The sequence below is a fragment of the Vulpes lagopus genome, chromosome 2 (genome assembly GCF_018345385.1).
Source record: "Vulpes lagopus strain Blue_001 chromosome 2, ASM1834538v1, whole genome shotgun sequence".
Lineage (NCBI taxonomy): Eukaryota > Metazoa > Chordata > Mammalia > Carnivora > Canidae > Vulpes > Vulpes lagopus.
This window is the reverse complement of record NC_054825.1, coordinates 169,269,405-169,292,363: the sequence shown is the minus strand read 5'-3', so window position 1 is coordinate 169,292,363 and position 22,959 is coordinate 169,269,405. Positions and strand designations below refer to the sequence as shown.

Below are 22,959 nucleotides of genomic sequence, written 5' to 3'. Positions count from 1 at the left end.
CCCTGGTGTCCTGTTTCTCTGCCCTCCTGGGGTGGGTCTTTTTTTTGTTGTGAGGACCCAGGTCTGCCCTGAGTCTACGCAGGGGATGCCCACCCAGCTGCGTCCTCCCCTTTCTGGTTTCTGAGTTTCTGCGGGCACGAGTTCCTGATCCGGCTTGTCTGAGCGGGTCCGTGGGCCAGCAGCGCGCCCCTGCACGCCTCCCGCTGTCCCAGCCTCCAAGGGCAGATGACATCTGAGTGTGTGTGTCCCGCGAGGAGCTGAGAGTGTGAGGGGGAGTGCCTGGCCGGGGCTGGGCTGGGGGTGGAGGCCGAGGAGGGGGCTGTCTCCAGGGCTGAGAGAGGAGTGGAGTTCTGGAAGAATGTTTACCAGACACTGGAGAGCTGGAGGGACAGCGCCCAGAGCCGGGATAGAGAGCCACCCGCACAGCCTCCCTGCCCGGCTGGCCGGGATTCGGGGTGCAGCCTTGGGGGACCCCTTCCCCCTCCGCAGCCTCCCTCCGAGGCCCCTTTAAGACGGGGCCGGTCGTCCCCTCCCCGAGTTAACCCCTCCGAGCCCGGTGGCCCTGGGGGCGGGGAAGGGTCGCCCGAAGCCTGGGAGGGAGTAGGAGGCTGGGAGCGCGGAAGGCGGCCGCTGAGCGAGGGGCCCGCCGCGGCAGGCAGGCAGTGCCGGATCCGGGGAGCCCGCAGCCGGGGGGAGGGCCGGGGACAGCCCGGCCCTGCCCCCTCTCCCGCGGGGTGCCCAGCAACTTCTGAGGAAAGTTTGGCATCGTTTGCGTGGTGCCCCGAGGATGGGCAGGGTCCCGCTGGCCTGGTGCTTGGCGCTGTGCTGCTGGGGGTGCCTGGCCCCCCCGGGTGAGTGGTGGGGGCCTGAGGGGGAGGACCCCGTGGCCGGGCTGGGGCAGGAGGGAGCGGCGTGGGGGGTGGATGGCAGGTGTTGGGGGAGTCTGGGCTGGCTCCAGGAGCGTCTGGGGGACAGCGAGAGGGAGACAGGGAGGCCCAGAGAGCAGCGGAGAGAGGCCGGGAGAGAAAGGGGCTCAGGGAGGAACAGGACCAGAAACAGAAACTCGGAGGGTCGGAGTGGGAAAGAGGTGGACATAGAGGGCTGGAGCGGGGCTGGGCTTGCCTCGGAGGGCCCTAGGGAGAGGGGCTGAGCTGGGGGCTGCCCCGGAAGGAATCTTCCAGAAAGGAGTAATTAAGTCGGGCAGTGGGTTGAGGAGGGCTGCGGAGCTCTAGGGGAAAACCCTCCTCGCTGTCACCCCCACACACACACTTGTCCTTACCCTGTCACTGCCTGTCTGCTCCACCTCTGGGCCAAAGTTCTCTGGTGCTGGCTCTATCTCCACCATCTCTGTGAGATTCATTTCTCTGACCTGGTCTCCATCTTTATCTCTCCCTACTTTCTAGATGTCTCTTTCTCTGTCTCTGTCTCTGTCTCTGTGTCTCTGTTTCCTTCAGTGTCTCTCCCCCAACTTCCTTCCCTCTCACTGTCTCTCTCCTCCTCTCTCATCCCCTGTGTCTCTCCAGTCTCTGTTCTTCGCTGTCTCTGACTCCTCTTGCCTGACTTTGGCTTCTCTCCGTCGCTCCTTCCCTCTTCCTCTCTCTCTCTGTCCTCTCCCTCCCCACCTCTTTTTCATCCTCACCATCCACCAGCCTCCCTAGAGACCCTAAGGGAGGGCAGCAGGGGTGGGGCAGCCAGGGGGCTGGCCCTGCCGGGCAGGCCGGGCAGTCCAGGGGCCTGGGAGGCTGCCAGACCCGGGCCTACTTCCCCACGGACCAAGGATAGGGGCCCCTAGGAAGGATGGAGGCCGGACCCCAGTCCCCTGGGAAGGCTCCCATCCTCCCCCCCCCAAGCCTCCACCCTCCACCGCCCTCACCCCCTTAGGTCACTTTACAACTACCTGAGCCTAAGGGCCTGGCGGGCTGGGAGGAAGCAGGGGTTCCTAAGCTCAGTCTTCCCTGTCTCCGGTCTCCCAGCAGGCACACAGGCTGAGGCAGACCCCTTTGTGGGGAGTCCAAGGAACATCACCGGTGCCCGGGGACTCACCGGGTCCCTTCGGTGTGAGCTCCAGGTTCAGGGGGAGCCCCCCGAGGTGACCTGGCTTCGGGATGGACAGGTGCTGGAGCTGGCGGACACCACCCAGATCCAGGTGCCCCTGGGGGAAGACGGGCAGGAAGACTGGAAGGTGGTCAGCCAACTCAGGTGCCCAGCCTCCCCCTGACCGGCTTCACCCCTCCTGATCCCTCTCCTCCCCCACTGCCGCCTCCAGCACGTGGTGGGTGAAAAGCTATGGGCAGGAGCCCCACCTGGGCTAGGACCCTGGTGTGGCCACTCGCTAGCCGTGTGGCTTGGAGCATGTGATGTAACTCTGGGTTTCACTTTCCTGTTCTGTAAGACAAGTTAATAATACTACCCACTTCTTAGCTCTGAGGAGTTCCTAGTCCAAACCCCCTGTGTCAGTTCTGATTACCCCCGCCCAGAGTCCAGCACTGACCCTGACCCTTTCTCTCTCTCCTCTTGCCCGGTTAGAATCTCATCCCTGCAGCTCTCAGACGCCGGGTGGTACCAATGTGCTGTGGTCCTGGGAGGAAAGACCTTCGTGTCGCAGCCTGGCTACGTTGGGCTAGAGGGTGAGCCCTGGGCTCAGAGTCCATGGGAGGGCGAGAAACCTGAGTGATCAGAACATGCTGGAAAATTCAGGGTGTTCCCCGGGGACATGCAGCCTGGGAGTGTCAGCGATCTTTGGGGGTCAGGAATTACTGAGAAATCTCTGAATTACTAGGGGCAGGACTGGGTGAGATGATCTGTCCCTGGGGTGGGGGGAGGGGGCGGGGGGGGACGTCTTGGGGGTTGTGGCATGTCCTAGGGTCATAGTGGGGGTAGGACATTCTGGGGATAGGATAAGGGGTCAGAGGTACAATTTAACCCTCTCCCCCACCCCTGGGGCCCTCACTTTACTCATTGGTAAAATGGAATGAGAAGCCAGACATTTTAGAAAAGAGACATGAGGGACTCAGATGTCCCTCAGGTCAGACACTTGGCTGGGACATCGGATACTGGGATCCTGTGTTCTGAGGGTAGAGGTCTGAGGGGTCAGACATCTGAAGGAAGTTTGGGTGTCCTTCGGGATCAGATATGGGGGAGCAAAGAATCTGCAGCCTGCAACCTCCTAGCTGTGAGTCAGACACCTGGGGAGGGGGACTCAGAGGGACCTCAATGACTACCACCCTCCCCAGGCCTGCCTTACTTCCTGGAGGAGCCGGAGGACAGAACCGTGGCTGCCAATACCCCCTTTAACCTGAGCTGCTGGGCCGAGGGACCCCCAGAGCCTGTGGATCTACTCTGGCTCCAGGATGCCGTCCCCCTACCTCTAGCCACGACCCACGGCGCCCAGCACACGCTGCGCATTCCAGGTAAGCCTGGGGTTGTAGCCAGCTCAGCACCAAAGGCCAGGCAGGATGGGAGTGGGGAGCATGGGCACCTTCCGTGCCTCTGTCCCTCTGTCCTTCATTGTCTGTCTCATTGTCCCCCTCTCTCTCTTTTTCTCTCTCTCTGTTTTCTCTCTGTCTGAGTCTCTGTCCCTGCATTTCTGTCCCTATCATGTCCCTCTGTATGCTTCTCTGGCTCCTTCTGTCTCTCTGTCATCTCGTTCTCTGTTTCTCTTTTTCTGCTTCTCTGTATGTGTCTGTCTCCCTGTCCCTCTGTCTCCTCATTCATCCCAGCCTGTCTGAATAGAACCCTTTGTCCTGGGTTTCCTCTGAGCTGCCCCATGGCCCAAATGTGTGTGTGGGCCTACTGCCCCGTTGTCAGCCCTTGACCCTAAGCAGGGCACCGGAAGTAACCCTGCCCTCCTCTCCTCCACCTCCTTCAACCTGCCCACCTCTGGATCTGAAAAGCTTCACTGAGGCAGGCCAATCTGAAAGCAGAGACAGAAGAGAGAGTGAGACAGTCACCGGGAGAGAGAGAACAAGAGACACGGGAAGGGACAGGCCATCTTAACCTAAGATGGAGAGAGAGACAGGACAGGGAGGTCTGAGTAGCAGTAGAGACTCTCCTAGTTCCAGGGTGACCATCCCCTTCAGCACCGCATCGATGAGCAGGACCTCACTTGGGATCACAGAGCAGTCAGAGGCAGAGCTAGGGCCACTGGATGCAGAGGTCCCCCCTACCACGCTCACTGAGGAAGGAGAGATTGGGGAACACAGCCGGGTTAGGATCAGGCAGAGGGAGGCAGCTGACCCTGGAGGGCTTCAGCTTCTGGCACCTCCAACCTGCTGCCTCATCTGCAGAGATGGGAGGGGAACCTCCTGCCTGAAGGTCTCCCCAGGCAGGAGAGGGAGGTGTCCACATTCTCAACATTCCGGGGACCCTGAGTGTGCAAGGATGAGGTGGTGAGCATGCTAGCCCTTAGAGGGGTGACTCAGGCCCCGTGGCTCTGGGGTCTGAGTCAACCTGGCAGGACCCTGGAGATGGGAAGGGAGTGGGGGATGGGCCCCGCACCCCATCCCAGGAAGGAGAAATGCCCCCACCACACCCCTCACCATCCCAGGAAGGAGAAATGCCCCCCACACACACCCCTCGCCACGGGCATGAGAGGGCCTGTGTGTGTATCAGTGTGTGGTAGAGCTGTAGGGGGAGGGTGTCTGTGTGTGTGTCTCTGTGTGTGTGTGAGGTCTGGGTGTGGATGCATCCATGTCCCACTGGATCTGCGTCTCTGTGTCAGTGTCTGTTGTCGTCAACCTCCTTGGATGAGGCTGCGCTTTAGGGCAGGCCAGCTTCTATGGATTTTTAGTGTGTGCACGCACGTGTGTGTGTCTAAGAATACCAGTGTCAGCCTGGTGTCCATCCTCCTTTGTGTTTGTGTCTTCACAGGTGTGACTCATTGTGTGAAGGTGGAGTGTGGGTGTGGGGGCGGGGTGGAGAGATGGCAAAGTGAGGGAAGGCAGTGTTTTGTGGCTACTTAATATATACCTCCCTGCAGAGAGGTGACAATGTCACCTCACAGGTGTGCATCTATGGCTGTGAGTGTGTCTTGGTGGGGGCATCTGTATCCTTGTGGAATCAGGATGTATCGGTGGACAGCTCGGCGTTCCTCGGTGTGTTGCTACTGACTATGGCTGTCCGTGTGTATTTATGTCTGTGTCCATGGATGTCTCTGTGGTTATTCGTATGTGTCACAAGGTGAGTGTGTTGGTCTGTGACTCTCACATGGACCCTGTATCTGTGTGTGTGTCTGTGTGTATGAAGGAGAGAGATTCACAGCAGGCAGCAACAACTCTGACAGCTTCTGTCCTGTTTCCCTGTGTATCAACCCCAGCCCTGATTTCCTCTTGGGCCATAAACTTGCCAACCAGCGTGTATGTGTGCGTCTATGCCGCCTCCGTGCACACGGCAGCTGAGTGTCTGCATCAGTGTTTATGCAAGCGTGTGTTTTTGTATAGTCTGCATCTCCGTATATGTGTCTGAAGCAACCTGAGTGTCCAGCTGTGTTTGAAGGACTGGCTGGGTTTGTTTGCAAGCAAGTCACCATCAACCTCATTCATGTCCTGGTGTGTATCCGCGGGGCTGCCTCAACTTCCATGTGCGTGTGTTGCTCGCTGTGTGTATTTTGGCCTGGGGGAGGCTTACGTGTTTGTCAGCGTCAGCCTGGCACATTGTGTTGCTGGGTGTTTGTAGTCAAGGTACCCATGTTTGTGGATATGTTTGTGTGTGTGCCCCGATGTCAGCCCCTGTGTACATGCCTGCAAGTCGCTGAGTGGATATTGGTGTCCCTGCACGTTTGCCATCAGCCCTTCGTCGCTTAGCCAGTGCCCGGTTTTCTGTTTTTGTGCCAGTAACGGCCCCTGTGTGATTCACTGTGCTGGGTGGGGGCGGGAGGGGGGGGCTGTGTCAAGGAATTTTGTCCGTTTATGTGTGTCTGTCCCTCGATCTCTGACTCAGGGCGTGCCCTCTCTCCTTCCATCCCTCTGATTCCCTCGGAAAAAGCGCGGGGGAGGGGGGAGGAGGAGCGGAGAGGGAGAGGGAGAGGGAGAGGGACAGTGCATCTGGAAAGCACATCTGGAGCAGGCCCGTTCCAGCCGCGGGGGCAGAGCCCGCTGGAGGGGAGAGGGTCCCAGGCCCCTCATCCCTGCTCTCCCCGTCCTCGAGGTGCGCGCTGGGCCGAGGAAGGGGGACCCTGGGCCGCGGCCCCCCAGGCCGCCGGAAGTGCCGGAGCGGGAGGGGGGCGCCCCGGTGACTCAGGCGGGGGCAGGAATGCTGCGGTTGGAACGGGACCGGGTTCCAGAACTCCCTCCCGCCCCAGGGCTCCTCGGGCGGGCGGGCGGGCGGGCAGCGCCAGCCCCCGCATGGTGACCCTGGCGGGCCCCCACGTGCCAGGTGGCTGGAGCGGCCCCAGGCCCCCCCTCGGGCAGCCGGCCCGGGGCGCTCCTGCCCCTCCCCCGCCGGCGGGGGCTGCGGCCGGGCACCTGACCTTGGCGGGGAGCTGCGGCGCTGGGGAGCGCCCCTGCCCACCCCCTTCCGGCCTCGGCCGACTTTCCCCGGGTGCGCTCCCTCTGCCGACTGAGAAAAGGAAACTTTGTGTCTGTCTGGTGGTGGGAACACAGGCGCGCGCACACACACACACACACACACACGCAGACCGAGCAGGAGACGCACAGGCATGCAACACCCATAGACACACACAGACCTGCGGTCGCACGTGCGGACTCAGACTTGGTCCTCCTCCATCCTGTCACCCACCGTGTGTGTGTCTCTATTTCTCTGTGTGTGAATCTGTGGATGTTGTATAGCTGTGTATGTGTGTGTTTGTGTGACTGTGTCATGTTTGTCTCTCAGTGCGTGTCTTTGTGCCGGTGTGTGTCTGCCTGTGTTCCCACCAGCCCCACACTGCGGAGGGGGGGCAGTCCACCCCCAGACACCCAGAAACAGGTACTCAAGACACATATTGGGGCATCTGGGTGGCTCAGTTGGTTAAGCATCTGCCTTGGGCTCCGGTCTTGGCTCAGGTCTCGGCTCAGGTCTGGATCCCAGGACCCTGGGATGGGCTCCCCGCCCAGCAGGGAGTTGGCTTGTGCTCTCTCTCCCTATCTCTCTCTCTCAAATAAATAAATAAATAAATAAATAAATAAGACCTTAACAAAAGAAAAAAAGACATATATTAAATCACTTACCCAGGGATCCCTGGGTGGCGCAGCCGTTTGGCGCCTGCCTTTGGCCCAGGGCGCAATCCTGGAGACCCGGGATCGAATCCCACATCAGGCTCCCGGTGCATGGAGCCTGCTTCTCCCTCCGTCTGTGTCTCTGCCTCTCTCTCTCTCTCTGTGACTATCATAAATAAATAAAAAATTAAAAAAAATTTAAAAAAAAAATAAAAATAAATAAATCACTTACCCAGAGAATTACACAAGCTCACATTTCTACATACATACATACATACCCAGAAACACTCATAAGTACACAAAGGCATACGCATAGATTCATTCACTCGTTCAACAGGCACTTATGGAGTACCTACTATGTGCAAGGCCATTGTAGGCCCTGGGGCAGACAGCAGGGAACAGAAGAGATAGAAACCCCCACAGTCCTGGAGCTGACAAGTAGCTGAGTGAGCAAGATATACAGGTAATAGGTAAAGGTAATAGGTAATACGTACAGGTAATAGGTAAAGTATGTGGTGATGAGAAGAGCCAAAGAGGAGAAGTAAAACTGAGGAGACGGTAGATGTGGACGTGAGGTCCCAGCTCTCAATAGGGCAGCCAGGGACAGAGCCAAGGAGAAGGGGGGGTCTGGGTACCAAATGTGAAGGAGGGCGGGAGGGAGCCATGTGCACATCTGTGGGAAGACTGATCCAAGCAGAGAGAACAGAAATGCAGAGTTCCTGAGGTAGGAACATGCCTGATGCCTGTTTTCCAGAAACACCCGGAGGCCAGGGAGGGAAGGAGAGGGAGGGGAGCTGCTAGGAGCTGAGCTTTGAGCTTTAAAATGAGCAAACACCTCTAGCTTTACACACATCCATGAGGGTGCTCCTTTGGTGTGTGCCTGTTAGGGATCTGTGCCACTACGTGCATCCGTGAGGCTCTATGTGATCCTGTGTGCGTGTGCACATGAATGTGTGTGTTGGTGTGTGTCTAGGTATGAGTATGTGTGCTTTTGCAAGTGTGTGTATAACTGTGTTGGTGTATGTGCCTGGTGTGTCTATTTGTAACTACCTCTGTGTACACGCATAAGTATGTGTGTTTTAGCATGTGTGTTTCTAAGTGTTGCCTGTGTGAGTATATGTGTGTGTGTCTATGTGGGTTTTTATAAATCTATGTGCTAAGTGTGTATATATGTATGTGTGTCTCTATCTGTATGGGTGCTGGTGTGCATCAGTAGGTGTGTGTGTTTATGTGGTGGAGCATTAGGACTGAGGCCATCAGCCTCTCCTTGGGCTGGCGATGGAGGCCTGTGCTCACAATTCATCCCGCCCGCCCCCACAACTCTCCCTTCAAGCAGGTGCCCATGTGGGCCGCCCTGACTCTATCAGGCAGGGCATGGTAGGAGGTGGCCCAGCATGCCTGGGAAATCCTCCCTCCCCTCTCTGACACTGGGCCTCTCTTTCTATGACTCCCCAGGCTTGAACAAGACATCTTCTTTCTCCTGTGAAGCCCATAATGCCAAGGGGGTCACCACATCCCGCACGGCCACCATCACAGGTGACAGGAAAGGGAGCTGGGGAGCTGGGTGTCAGAGGATGTGGGGTCTGGGCCAAAGGTTGGAGCTGAGGTAAAGGGTAGGGTGGGAGTGGAGGGGAGCTTGAGCAAAAGCCCCCCAGGGTTAGTCCTTCCCCTCATCTCTCCACAGTGCTCCCCCAGCGGCCCCGCAACCTCCACCTGGTTTCCCGCCAGCCCACAGAGCTGGAGGTGGCTTGGACTCCAGGCCTGAGTGGCATCTATCCCCTCACGCACTGCACCCTGCAGGTGAGACCTCACATTTGTTCAGCCCTCCTTCCACCACACAGAAGCCCCCATCTCCTCCCTGGGAAACCCGCCCTCCCAACCATTCATGTGTTGAGAAGCAGCAGAGCCTCAAGTCCCACCAGATGTCCTGGGTTCAAATTCTGACTCCCCCAGCACTGGCTGCAGGAGCTTAGACCGTGACTTAACATCACTGGACCTCAGTTCTCTCATCTGTAAAATGGGCAGATAGGTTTGCTGTAAGAATTCAATAAGTGAATGTAGACAACAAACTTAAAATAGCATCTGGAATATGGGAAATGCATAATAAGCTATCACCTGTTCTAACTTTTTTTTTTGTATTAGTAATATTGACTCTGGCCAGAGTAGGAGTCCTGAGACAGCAGGGCTCAGAGCCATCTCTTTCACCATCGGGTGCCCACAGCCTTGTGCTTCTCCCATCCCAGCCCCGATCACTCTGGGTTGTCACTATCTGGGGGTAAGTCTGTCCCCACACGAGACTGGGAGCTCTGGGAAGGCTGGTCCCGGCTATCTCAGTCACCACTGGGTCCTCACAATTGCCCAGCGCTGACCTCAAATAGGGCACCTTTTTTTTTCTCTTAAGATTTTATTTATTTACTCATGAGAGACACAGAGAAAGTAGCAGAGACACAGGCAGAGGGAGAAGCAAGCTCCTCAGGGGGGAGCCCAAGGCAGGACTCCATCCCAGGATCCCGTGATCACGATCTGAGCCAAAGGCAGATGCTACAACCACTGAGCCACCCAGGTGCCCCTCTAGTAGGGCATGTTTGCTGGAGGAGTACGTGACCTGAAACGCTCTTGACCCAGCTTTCGGCACCAAATTCATTCCAATTCTTTTTTTTTTTTTTCTTTCCAATTCTATACTAAGAAAAGCAAATGCAGATCTCTGAGTACAAGACAAAGTTCTGGCCTGATGTTTTCTGAGATTTGGAAATTGGAGTGAGGCTGGGATAGTGCCTGCCAAGACAGATGACAATAATTAATAATGACCAGCTTTTATGGAGCGTCAGTTCTTTACGCACACCCCCTTGTGTGTTTATGGAGCAGGGTCTATGATTACACCTGCTTTCCAGACGAAGAAACTAAGGCTCAGGGATCCCTGGGTGGCGCAGCGGTTTAGTGCCTGCCTTTGGCCCAGGGCACCATCCTGGAGACCCGGGATCGAGTCCCACATCGGGCTCCCGGTGCATGGAGCCTGCTTCTCCCTCTGCCTGTGTCTCTGCCTCTCTCTCTCTCTCCCTCTCTGTGTGTGTGTGTGACTATCATAAATAAATAAATAAATAAATAAATAAATAAATAAATAAATAAATAAATAAAAAGAAACTAAGGCTCAGAGTAGTTAAACAACCTGGCCAAGATTACAGGTGGGAAGTGGCGGAGGTGGGATTCAAACCCGCATCTCCCCAAACCCATACAATCCCCTTCACCTCCTTATCCTTAGAGTCCATTGAGAGCCAGTGCTCCATCGAGTAAGAGCCATCCTTCTTTTAATTACATGCCCCAGACATAATCTCATTCACTAGTCATTTTAACCCTAGAAAATAAAAAAAAAATAGAAAAAATAAAAACCCTAGAAAATAATCTGCTAATCTTCCCGTTTTCAAGGTAAGGAACTGAGGCCCAGAGAGGGGAAGTGACCTACCCCATTGGCCAAAAAGGATAAAACTGATTCAATCACTGAGACTGGGCCCATTTGGGAGACCTCAAATGCCAGGTCAGGCATCAGCCGTACCCCTAACCCACATGCGTCCAGTGGCAAAGGAAAGCAGAAGTGTGTCCTCTTCCTTCTCCAGAGCTCACTTCCTGCTGTGCCTGGCCTGGGTGGGAGGGTTCGAACGGGAGGGTTACAGGGAAAAGAGAAGTGGGAGTGGGCACTGGGAGGCTGACTGTCTGGACTTAAGTCCCTCTCTCCCCTTTGCCCCAGCAGAGGTTCCCCTTCCCATCTGTCACTGCAGGTCAGAGAGCAGGCCTGGGGACAGCTCCCCCCCACCCATCCTGTTACCCACCAGCTGCCCACTCCCTACCAGGCCTCATGGTGCTATCCTCACCACACAGGACTCTGTGTGGCTTCGGGCAAGCTGCTGAACCTCTCTGGGCCTCTGTTTCCTCATCTGTGAAATGGGAATGAAAAAAGAATTTGACCTCAGAGGGTGGTGGGAAAAAGCCAGTGAGTTCATCTAGGATTGCGCTTGTATCAAGCAGGGTGCTTGACACAGGGTCGGCCCTCAAATGTTAGCTGTTGACAGGGTGTGCAAAGCAGCTTACATACAGTATGTCATTAAGTCTCACACCCTGCCAGGTAGGGGGGACTCGTGGATGCCCATTTTCCAGAGATAGAAATGGAGACTCAGAGAAGTAAAGACACCCCCTCTAGGTCACACAGCAGATGATAATCAAGCCAGGACTTGGATCCAAAGAATCTTGGGTCCACACCCATAAGCAGTAAACTCCTTCTGAACACACAGTGTGGCAGTGTGGGTTGGGTCTCCTGGTTGCTTCCTGAGGGGGGATGGCAGCGTCCTTACCGTGTGGGACTGTGCTTGTATGGCTGTAGAGGGTGTGTGGTTCTGTGTGGCAGGGCTGCACAAATATATTGCCCAGCTGTGGCCCCTGCCATGCCGATCATGCTATTCCCGGGGACCAGATGAGCCTCCCAGCCTGTGCTGCTGTGTAGGGTGTGCAGAGTTTGACATTTGTATTCTGGCAACCTCTCACGCACACAGAAAATAATCACGGTAAGCACTCAGTGTGCACAGGTTCTTCTAAACGCTTACAAGTTAAACACTTGCAAGTCAACTCTGCAAATCAGGGAACCATCACTATTATCCCATTTTATAGATGAGGAAACTAAGGCACAGAGAGAGCTAGGTGCTGGTAGAGGCTGGATTAGAATATCAGATCCAGCATCCGTGCTTAGCACTGAGCTACATGGCCCCTCTGAACAGGGGAGAAGTATTGTTACTATCACCCATGTTCTTTTTTTTTTTTTTAAGATTTATTTATTTACTTATGATAGACAGAGAGAGAGAGAGAAAGGCAGAGACACAGGCAGAGGGAGAAGCAGGCTCCATGCCGGGAGCCCGACATGGGACTCGATCCCAGGACTCCAGGATTGCGCCCTGGGCCAAAGGCAGGCACCAAACCCCCAAGCCACCCAGGGATCCCCTATCACCCATGTTCTTAAATGGACATCCTCACTGTGAGCGGGGCAAAGGTTTTGAAGATAGGTTGGGGTTTAGTTCCCAACATCGTCAGTGACAAGCTGGTGACTTTGGGCAAGTGATTCCATCTCTCTGAGACTCAATGTGTTCATCTGTCAGTGGAGATGCACACAGTACCCACAGGCAGGGCTGACGTCAGGGTCAAATGAATTCAGATGTGTAAAGGGATTTTCTTTTTATTGAGCTGTAACATACACAATGTACATAATCTTTCATGTACACCTAGATCCTTTATTTTTTTAAGATTTTATTTATTTATTCATGAGAGAGAGAGAGAGAGGCAGAAACACAGGCAGAGGGAGAAGCAGGCTCCACGCAAAGAGCCCAGTGTGGGACTCGATTCCCGGACCCTGGGATCACGCCCAGAGCCAAAGGCAGATGCTCAACCGCTGAGCCACCCAGGCATCCCAATCCTTTTTTTTTTTTTTTTTTTTATGATAGTCACACAGAGAGAGAGAGAGAGGCAGAGACACAGGCAGAGGGAGAAGCAGGCTCCATGCACCAGGAGCCCGACGTGGGATTCGATCCCGGGTCTCCAGGATCGCGCCCTGGGCCAAAGGCAGGCGCCAAACCGCTGCGCCACCCAGGGATCCCCCTTTTTTTTTTTAAAAAAAAGATTTTTTTATTTATTCATGAGAGACACACAGAGGGAGGCAGAGATGCAGGCAGAGGGAGAAGCAGGCTCCCCACAGGAAGCCTTGCGTGGACTCAATCCCGGAACTCCAGGATCACGCCCTGAGCCAAAGGCAGACGCTCAACTGCAGAGCCACCCAGGCATCTCCACCTAGATCCTTAAACATGAACGTTCACATATTGTCATGAGCCTCCAAATCACCACCCACCAGCTCCCCACAAGTATCCCTCAGCCCCTAGAGGTGCCCACTCTTCTGATTTTTTTTAAGATTTTATTTATTTATTCATGAGAGACACAGAGAGAGGCAGAGACATAGGCAGAAGGAGAAGCAGGCTCCCTGTGGGGAGCCCGATGTGGGACTCGATCCCAAGACCCCAAGATCACGCCCTGAGATGAAAGCAGATGCTCAACCACTGAGCCACCCAGGCGTCCCTACTCTTCCGACTTTTGCCTGTGGTTGAATGTCATTGTCATTGTATTGATGCTGACCACCTGCCACACGCTGTGCAGCTTGTCCTACTTTCAACCTTTAGGCAGCCCTGGAAGGTGCTTGCTCCTCCAAGCCCCCATGTTCCAGATAAGGAAACTGAGGTTCAGAGAGGGGAAAGTCTTGCCAGAGGTGGCTTTTGCAAGTGATGACAGAGCCACACTGTGCAACTGGGTGGTCTTCTTGCTTTGCAAATGCAGGTGCCCATGTTACACCAGCATGGAGCTCACACACACACACACACACACACACACACACACACACATCCTTGCAAAGTTGTGGAATCACACGGGGACCACCACCAACGACTTGTGTGACTACCTCTTGAGATTTCGTGACGATCCCGTCCTCATGCCCCTTCCCTGTCCCCAGGCTGTGCTGTCAGATGATGGGGTGGGTGTCCAGCTGGGAGAGCCAGACCCCCCGGAGGAGCCTCTCACCTTGCAAGCATTTGTCCCCCCTCACCAACTTCGGCTGGGCAGCCTCCATCCTCACACTCCTTACCACATCCGGGTGGCCTGTACCAGTAGCCAGGGGCCCTCACCCTGGACCCACTGGCTTCCTGTGGAGACACCAGAGGGAGGTAAGAACGGGCTGGTCGGAGGAAGATGTCATTTGCAGCCCTGCTGGACCATGCTCACAGCAGTGCCACCCCCAGCAGCTCTTGTCCCCCATTTACCCCATGTGGCCTCGGTCCTTCCCATCCAGTCCCTGACCCCTCAGCATGGCCCACTGGCATCTCTCCCAGACCTCTTCCCTCTGCTTCCGCTCATGGGAGGCCTGCACGAGTTGCCCACGCGCATGCCCTTTGCACCCTGCCCCTGCTTCCTGGGAACAGGGGAGGGGGCCAGGAAGAGGTGGGGGTGCCAGCTTCCCCTCTTCCCTGTCCTCCAGTGCCCCTGGGTCCCCCCGAGAACGTTAGCGCCTTGCGGAATGGGAGCCAAGCCCTCGTGCGTTGGCAGGAGCCAAGGGCGCCCCTGCAGGGCACCCTGTTAGGGTACCGGCTGGCCTACCGAGGCCAGGACACCCCCGAGGTGGGTGCTGCTGGCTGGGCTGGGGCGGAATGGCTGGGTGGAGGGAGATGGGGAGGACAGGACACGGGTGCAGTTGGGGTAATACGAGATCACACTACATCTAGGAGGGCACATCCTGGGAAGGGGTCCAGGCAAGGGGTAGGGAGTGGGAGTGGCTTTTACAAGTCATTGTGAAAAACATTTCAGTAGACTTACAAATGTACTATCATGATTTTACAGCAGATAATTGTATAACATCTTGAAGAAGGGGTGACTTTTCCTAATTTGCACAAAGGTGGTCTTGGAGCAAGCAGCACCCTGGGTTGGAGAGGTGGGTGGGAGAGAGAAGGTGGGGGGTTAGGAGGGGATAGAGAGAGGAACGTGGGTGGAAAGATGAGGGTTCAGTCCCTCACTTGCTAGCACTTGACGATGGGCTGTGAATGAGGCAATGGCCCAGTCCCCGTGGAGCTGATGTTGGAGTGGGCATGGGGATGGAGAATGGAGGTGGGGATGACAGTGAGGGATGATGGGTCGGAAGAGGTAGGGGTGAAGGGCTAGGCGGTGGGGAGGGGGCTTTGAGAAAGACAGGGACTTAACGGTAAGGGTGAAGTCTTAAGAGTTAGGGGCAGCTGGGTGGGGGCTTTACCTTGATGCTACATCTGGACATCCTAGGTGCTCATGGACATAGGGCTAAAGAGAGAGGTGACCCTGGAGCTGCAAGGGGATGGGACGGTGCCCAACCTGACAGTGTGTGTGGCAGCCTACACTGCTGCTGGGGATGGACCCTGGAGCCTCGCTGTGCCCCTGGAGCCCTGGCGCCCAGGTAACTCCAAAGTCCTGCTCAACCCCCTTCAACTGATTCACGAGGACCCTGTCGTGCCCAGATAGCCCTGACTTGCTCCCTGTACCTTTCAGTGTTACCCCAATCTGGGCTCTTTTCCTACCCAAAACCTTACTGAGAGTCTCACCGGTGTCACACCAGTCTTATCCTCTCTGAGTATGTCCTCCCTCTGTCCTTTCTCCTCACAGGGCAAGGACAACCAATCCACCAGCTGGGTAAGGGCTTCACACCCTCTTGCCTCCCTCCTTTCCCTTCATGCCCAGTGAGGACCCCATCACCACAAACATACCCATTGACATTTCTTTCATGTTTATCAAACTCATCATTCTAATCTTCTACTTCTCGGGTTTGTGTGGTCCTTGATGTTGTCAGGAATGGCCCCCATACATTGTAGGTACTCAATGAATGGTGGATGGATGGATGGATGGATGGATGGATGGATGGATGGGTGGATGGATGGGTGGGCAGGCAGATGAGCTATCCCCCTCAAATCCATCCCTCTCAAATATTTCTCCAGCAATTCTCAAAGACCCATTGTACCCTCCTAGCACTATTATAGTTCATCTCTTGTAACTCAACCTACTATTCTTAAGGATTCCTTATGTGCCTTCCTGCATTTCTTTGCATACCCTTTCCACACTAATGCCAGCCTTCTGTCCCATTCATCCTATTATTGTCCTTCATTCCTCACACATGCCTCCCAAACCCAGTGCACACCCACACTTCTCATTCACAGACTGCACACTTTTTACACACTCGCCGTATATCCCACATTGCAAATACTGGAAAATTTTGGATCCACACTATCCCACACTCTTCAATTCTCCCTGCACACAGGGAGTGATGCTCCTTACACATTACTCCCTCAACACTCGCCAATCCTAACCCGTTCCCACTCTGCACACACCCACACCAAACTCCTGGGACACTCAGCACGTACTTACCCATTTCCATCCCTTACATACCCATTCCCACCCTTTGACACCCCATTTCATCTCCTCCCATGCCCACACTCCTCTCACAGCAACGTTACATTCTTACCAAAAAGTTGCTCATGAGGTGTATCTAAAATGCCTTAACTACTCCTCACTCACATACCTCTAACTCCTCCAATACCCATCTGACATTCTGTGCACCCTTCTTTTGCACATGTATTTCACTTCTATCCCTCGCTTAATAGAAGCCCCTCCATTATCAGTGCATGTTCCTCAAGACCATTCCTTGGCCGTTTGTCCATGAGCCTCATACTCCTTGTATACTCCTCGCATGCGCTCCACACACCCATCCTACACTCCACACATCCCCTCCCCTGCTCACACAACTTGTGTGTTTTCCACACCCAAGTCCATCTCCCTGGATAAGTAGATGTGCCTACCTACTACATGCCTCATTAGATATTTCCACATCTGTCTCCCTCCAACATTATATCTTTGGGTCCTGGGGAGCAGGATCCAGGGCTTCATCCATGACCTGTGTGCCATACCCCCTGACAGTGAGTGAGCCCCCAGTCCCTGCCTTCTCATGGCCCTGGTGGTATGTATTGCTGGGAGCAGTTGTGGCTGCCGGTTGTGTCCTCATCTTGGCCCTGTTCCTTGTCCACCGGCGGAAGAAGGAGACCCGCTATGGGTGAGTTGGAACTACGTGAGTAGGGAGGCTAACTTGGACTGGGATGGAGAGGCTGGAGTCAGGGAGACCATGAGGAGGCTGGTGTGAGATGAGAGATTACCAAGAGTCAGAATGAGGTCAAGGGTCTGGGTAATAAATGGAAGGCAGAAGGTAGAAGTCCAAGCTATACTCAGCAAATGCTGGAGGAGAGGGCGGGCAGGGCTTGTTTTTTTTTTTTTTAATTTTTATTTATTTATGATAGTCACAGAGAGAGAGAGAGAGGCAGAGACATAGGCAGAGGGAGAAGCAGGCTCCATGCACCGGGAGTCTGATGTGGGATTCGATCCCGGGCCTCCAGGATCACGCCCTGGGCCAAAGGCAGGCACCAAACCGCTGCGCCACCCAGGGATCCCCAGGGCTTGGGGTTAAGGGTGGTGTTCACTTTCACTGTTGTCCGAGAAAGGGGGTTCCACCTGGTTCTGCCCTGCCCTCACCTCCTGCCTATTCCCCCCAGAGAGGTGTTTGAACCAACAGTGGAGAGGGGTGAGCTGGTGGTTAGGTACCGTGTTCGCAAGTCCTACAGTCGCCGGACCACTGAAGCCACCTGTAAGTGAACCTCATGCCTCCCTGCCTTGGTGTGGGGATGACAAGTGTAGAGATTGGGGTCTGCCAGGCTTCTTTCGATGCATGAACCCAGAGTTTCCAAAGACCCCGGAATACTAGGATGTGAGAACCATAGACTAAGAACAACAGAATTGTGAAACCACACAGATCCTTAAAATAACAGGGTCCTAGACAATAAATTATAGAAAGACCAAACTTTAGGGCCACAGGATCCTAGAACAGTATAATGATGATGACGATAATGATGATGATGATGGCAATGAAGAGGACAAGGATCGTTAGATAATTGTAAAGCCAATAATGACAGCCAGCCCTAGCACTTCCTATGTGACAGGTGCTGTTCTAAGTGTCCCACACGTCATTGAATTGAATCCTCACGACAACCCAATGAGGTAGGTAAGTCACCCTCCACTTTCACAGATGGGGAAGCTGTGGTACAGAGTGGTTAGTAACTTCCTCAAGGCCACACAGCTTTTAAGTTAGACAGTTGGGCTTTGAACCCTGGTCATTTTGCTCTGAAGTTCAGCCTCTTAACTACCTCTTGGAATTCTAGAATGTTAGAGAGTGGAATCGATCTTGGCTGAAACAATCATAGGCTCAATATCATAGACCCTTAAGATCTGGAAAACCATATGCTCTAAGAGCTCTAGACTCTCTGTAAACTGTGGAATTTTGAAGGGTCCCAGCTAAGGAAGGACCTCAGGGCGCACCTTGTCAAATCTCTTCATCTTTCCAGCTGGGAGAAACTTAAATCCAGAAAGGAAAGAGACAGAGTGATGTCTCTTCCCAGGACACAGTGAGAAGGCTGCTGGGACCCCAGGGAGATATTGGAAGGGGCTGGGAAAGACATTTATTTAGGAGAAGCAAGAATAAGAAGCAAGGAGGTCATGGCGCTCTAGTGGGGTGACATGCAGCAGCAGTTCTCAGAGTGTGATCCAGGTCCCTGAGGGTCCCTGAGACCTTTGCAGGGGGTCCATGAGGTCAAAACTATTTTCATAATAATTCCAAGATGTTATATGCCCTTTAACACTCTCGTTCTCTCACATGTGTTCCGTGGAGCTTTTTTTAGAAGTTCTCAGATGTGTCATGGTTGACACTCTATTGGTTGACAAATGTGTGTTGGTTTATTCTTGTGTTTGAAAAATCTATCCATTTTAATTTTGAATACAGTAAGTATTGACCCATATAATCCCCCTGAATGAAAGCTCTATGTAGTCCTCAGTAATTTTTTTAAATATTTATTTATTTATTTATTAGACACAGAGAGGGAGAGAGAGAGGCAGAGACACAGGCAGAGGAAGAAGCAGGCTCCATGCAGGGAGCCTGACGCGGGACTCGATCCTGGGTCTCTAGGATCACGCCCGGGGCGGAAGGCGGTGATAAACTGCTGAGCCACCCGGGCTGCCCAGTCCTCAGTAATTTTAAGAATGAGAACAGGTCCTGAGGCCAATAAGTTTGAGAACTGTTGCCATATAGCAATGAAAATAAATTGCAATTACACACAACAACTAACTACATGACAGCTGTCTCATAGACACCGTGTTGAATGAAAGAAGCCAGACATGAAAGAAAACATAGTATGTGATTCCATGTTTATGATTATATTCCCAAACAGAGATGGCCAATCTATGAGAAGAGAAGTCAGGAAGGTGGCCACTCTTAAGAGGGCAGGTCATGGTCTGTTCTTGACCTGGGTGCTAGTTATATTATTGTGTTTGCTTTGTAGAAATCCACTGAGCTGGGGTGCCTGGGTGGCTCCGTCACTTGAGCATCCAGCTCTTGGTTTCAGCTCAGACCATGATCTCACGGTTCGTGAGATCGAGCCCCATGTGGGCCTCCCCACTCAGCTGGGAGTCTGCTTAAAGATTCTCTCCCTCTGCCCCTCCCTGCTTCACTCATGTGCACTCTCTCTAGAAAAAATAAACTTTTCACCTGGGTGGCCCAGTTGGTTAAGCAGCCAACTCTTGTTTTCAGCTGAGATCATGATCTCAGGGTTGTGAGATTGAGCCCTGTGTCAGGCTCTGTGCTCAGCAGGGAGTCTGCTTGGGGTTCTCTCTCCCTCTCTTCTGCCCCTCCCCCTGACTCATGCATGTGCAAGTGCTCTCTCTCTTTCTCAAAAAGAAATCACCGAGCTGCTTGATGAGGATTTGTGCAGATTATATTTCAATAAAAAGTCAAGAAATGTTTTTGGCAGGACACTGACCAATCAGGGTGCCCACTGGTGCAAGATTATGTGCCAGGCTCTAACCCTTTAGCTGGTCTGGGAGAAGATTCAGGGGGTCTAGAGGAAGAGCGAAGGTGATGTGTGCTCAGGGCAGTAGCTGTTTTTGAATGAATGTAGAAATATTTCAATATTTTAACAATGGATACATCCCTCATGATATCCAAATGTTACCTGAGTGTCAGCCCTGCTGCATGGCTCTGTCCACCCCCATCTCCCATGCAGTGAACAGCCTGGGCATCAGTGAAGAGCTGAAGGAGAAGCTTCGGGATGTGATGGTGGACCGGCATAAGGTGGCACTGGGGAAGACCCTGGGAGAAGGTGAGTCCTCCCCCTGCCCCCTCACCCAGAGTACACACACACACACACACACACACACACATCCCCCTGAACCATGAAGTCCTTCACTTCCCCACCCCTACCCAGTCACAGGAAATGCAGTCCCCACAAGCCCCCCTGAGGTCAAAATCTCCCTCTGGTTCCCCACAGGAGAATTTGGAGCCGTGATGGAGGGCCAGCTCAACCAGGATGACTCTATCCTCAAGGTGGCTGTGAAGACAATGAAGAGTGAGTCTGTACTTGCGTGTCCACGTGGATGGGACCCTTACCCCCTAACTGTAGGCCTTTTCCCTATGCCCCCAACGAGGCCGAAGAGCAGAAAAGTGAGTAGCAAATTAGCCCTGTCACAGAATCCCAGGGTTTCTGGGCAGGAAATGGAGTCCACGCTAGGTACTTCAAAAGAAGGAATTTAATATGGGGACCTTTACTACAAAGGCATAGGAATGACATGGAGCAGTGAGGCCACCTGGAGATTAGCAGCAACAAGGCCTGAAGGGCAGAGGGAGGAAGTGGTGTCACCAGAGCCTACAGCCGGGCACACATGGTGGGATTTGGGATCACAGATTTAGGGGCTGCCTTGTGGAAGCTTGAAACACACAGCTTTCACCAAGGCAGTGCTGAAAGCAGTAAGGGACAGGGTGAAGTACCCTGACTTCTCCCCCTCCACCCTCCCACCTGCCAGTCTCCCATCAGTGCTTCCCATTGGCAAACTCCAACAGGAAAACAGTATGGAAGGGAGCCTGGGAAATCTACTTTTTGGGCATCAGCCCCCTGAGTTACCTAACAGAACAGGGGAAGGTCTGGAATGAGGCACACCTGGCTTCATTGGCCAGCTGTGTGATCTCAGGCAAGTGACTGCCTCTCTGAGCTGCCTGCCGTTCTTCATCTGGAAAAAAAGGATCATAATGTCCTTGTTTCCTAGGGTGAGCCAGAGTACTTAATGCTGGGAACTGTATGTAGTTATGTGCAATGAATGTGGAGTGTGGCTGTATTATTTACATGGTCAGAGACGGTGGGAGCCAATCCAGGGTCACACAGCACAGGAAGTCTGGGACCAAGCCCCTTCCATACAGGGAAGAGGCACTGAGGGTCAGGCTGCCGCTGGTGGTGAGGGAGGAAGGATCCTTCCTGCATCACTGGGGCGAAAAGCCTGGGTTGTGGGGTTATCAGTCTCTCCCCATTCATTCATTATTGAGCACTTCTTTGTACCAGGTTATGCTCTCCACCTCGGTTTGAATCCAGCCCGGTGACCTTGGGCAAGTCGCTTTGCCACTATGAGCCAGTGTCCTGAGTTATAAGAAGGGAGAAATCTTATGGATCCCCAGGGAAGCAACCTAGCATGGTGTGTGCACAGGGACCTCAGAGCCGGACCACCGGACCACAGGGCTTCTGATTCTGCCTAATTTACTTGCAAGCTGCGTGTGCCCTTAGGCAGATTTCCTGACCATTCTGTGCTTTGGCTTCCCCATCATTAAAACAGGGAGAACCTCAGAGGGTTAAATGAGTTAATATATAGAAAGTGCTAGAGTGTGGCACCAGGTACTTAGTAATCATGTTTGATGAAGAGGATGATGATGAAAGAGAGGAGGGGAGAAAGGGTCCTCCCTCCCCTCCTCCTTATCCACCTTTCTCTCTCCCCCAAGTTGCTATCTGCACAAGGTCAGAGCTGGAGGATTTCCTGAGTGAAGCCGTCTGCATGAAGGAATTTGACCACCCCAACGTCATGAGGCTCATTGGTGAGGGAGGGGCAGATTTAGGGGGCTCTACAGGCCCCATCGAGGGCACTCCAAAAGGAAGACCCCTCCCTCTTGCACTGGGAAGATCAAACCTCTAGGCTCTCTGCTTCCCCCTCCTTCAGAGTCAGCAAGCTCCCCCCCTCCTTCTTTCTCTCAGCTTGGAATGTGACCTCTGACCTTTCCCAGAAATAGCTGAGGTCCCCAGGAGGGCTCTGGAAACTTCCCTGGGAACAGTGCTACAATCGGCTTCTCTGAAGCTTGGTCCTTGCCACCCCACCCCCTCCCACCCCCAACAATTTGGAAGATTTGAGAGGGAGGGAGAGACAGAGTGGAGGGAGGGGATGTCTTCCCCTCTCTGTCCAACTGGAATGACAGGGGCTGCCTGGGGGTGGGGGGGCTCAGGCGTCTGTTTCCAGGGTTCCGAACGAGAGGGCTTTCCGGCACCGGTGGTCATCTTACCTTTCATGAAGCATGGAGACCTGCACAGTTTCCTTCTCTATTCCCGGCTTGGGGACCAGCCAGTGGTGAGGGACATTTCCTTGTCTGGTCTACAGGTGTTAATTGAGCACCTGTTAGGTACCCAGCACTGATCAGACCATGGTGACCAAGAACTTGCACTCATAGAGCTGTCTGCCGTGAGGGGTCCAGGCAACAAATAAGTTAACAAATAAATAAGCAAGATAATTTTAGGTGCCAGGAAGGAAATAGAGTCAGATGAGCTACAGAGAGTCCAGGCAGTTAGTTTGGGTGGACAGAGAAGGTCTTACTGAGGAGGCAATCTTGAAGGAAGAGGCAACCAGCAGGAGATGGGGAAACCTGGAAGGAAGGGGCGCTGGCAGAGGGCACAGCATAGGCAAAGGCTTAGAGGTGGGAACAAGCATAATCTGTCTGAAAACCAGAAAGGAGGCCCCTGGCTGGAGTGAAGGTCACATGTCCCAGGCAATGACATTAGATAGACTTGGTGGGGAGGGGCAGGAGGAGATTGTACAGGGCCTTATTGGAAAGATGTTAGATTTAATTCTTGGAGCCATGGGACACCACTGCAGGGAAGGAGGGAGGGAGGAGTCCTGGATCTCAGGGTCTTGGCCGACCTCGACTCCCTCCTGCTCTGCCCCCAGTTCCTGCCCACTCAGATGCTGGTGAAGTTCATGGCAGACATCGCCAGTGGCATGGAGTATCTGAGTACCAAGAGGTTCATACACCGAGACCTGGCCGCCAGGAACTGCATGTGAGTGTTGAGGCTTCCAAAGATACCCCCTCACTCTC

General features: G+C 53.9%; 1 protein-coding gene across 4 annotated transcripts in view; it reads left to right on the top strand.

Moving 5' to 3' along the window:
- Positions 1 to 284: 284 nt before the first annotated feature.
- The window catches only part of AXL (AXL receptor tyrosine kinase), a 29,270-nt gene continuing 6,595 nt past the window's right edge, over positions 285 to 22,959 (top strand). The window contains exons 1-17 of one of the 4 annotated variants that reach the window (XM_041745420.1): positions 286 to 851; positions 1,977 to 2,199; positions 2,527 to 2,627; positions 3,234 to 3,410; positions 8,610 to 8,690; positions 8,839 to 8,954; positions 13,687 to 13,897; positions 14,209 to 14,348; positions 15,000 to 15,150; positions 15,357 to 15,383; positions 16,662 to 16,794; positions 17,288 to 17,379; positions 19,844 to 19,939; positions 20,108 to 20,185; positions 21,601 to 21,693; positions 22,096 to 22,217; positions 22,812 to 22,921. In XM_041745420.1, coding sequence (XP_041601354.1) covers positions 788 to 851; positions 1,977 to 2,199; positions 2,527 to 2,627; positions 3,234 to 3,410; positions 8,610 to 8,690; positions 8,839 to 8,954; positions 13,687 to 13,897; positions 14,209 to 14,348; positions 15,000 to 15,150; positions 15,357 to 15,383; positions 16,662 to 16,794; positions 17,288 to 17,379; positions 19,844 to 19,939; positions 20,108 to 20,185; positions 21,601 to 21,693; positions 22,096 to 22,217; positions 22,812 to 22,921 — 2,015 coding nt within the window. In that variant the 5' untranslated portion in view covers positions 286 to 787. Of the gene's footprint in view, positions 852 to 1,973; positions 2,200 to 2,526; positions 2,628 to 3,233; positions 3,411 to 8,609; positions 8,691 to 8,838; positions 8,955 to 13,686; positions 13,898 to 14,208; positions 14,349 to 14,999; positions 15,151 to 15,356; positions 15,384 to 16,661; positions 16,795 to 17,287; positions 17,380 to 19,843; positions 19,940 to 20,107; positions 20,186 to 21,600; positions 21,694 to 22,095; positions 22,218 to 22,811; positions 22,922 to 22,959 lie in introns of all 4 variants that reach the window. The other 3 variants (XM_041745419.1, XM_041745422.1, XM_041745421.1) reach the window with 3 other exon arrangements.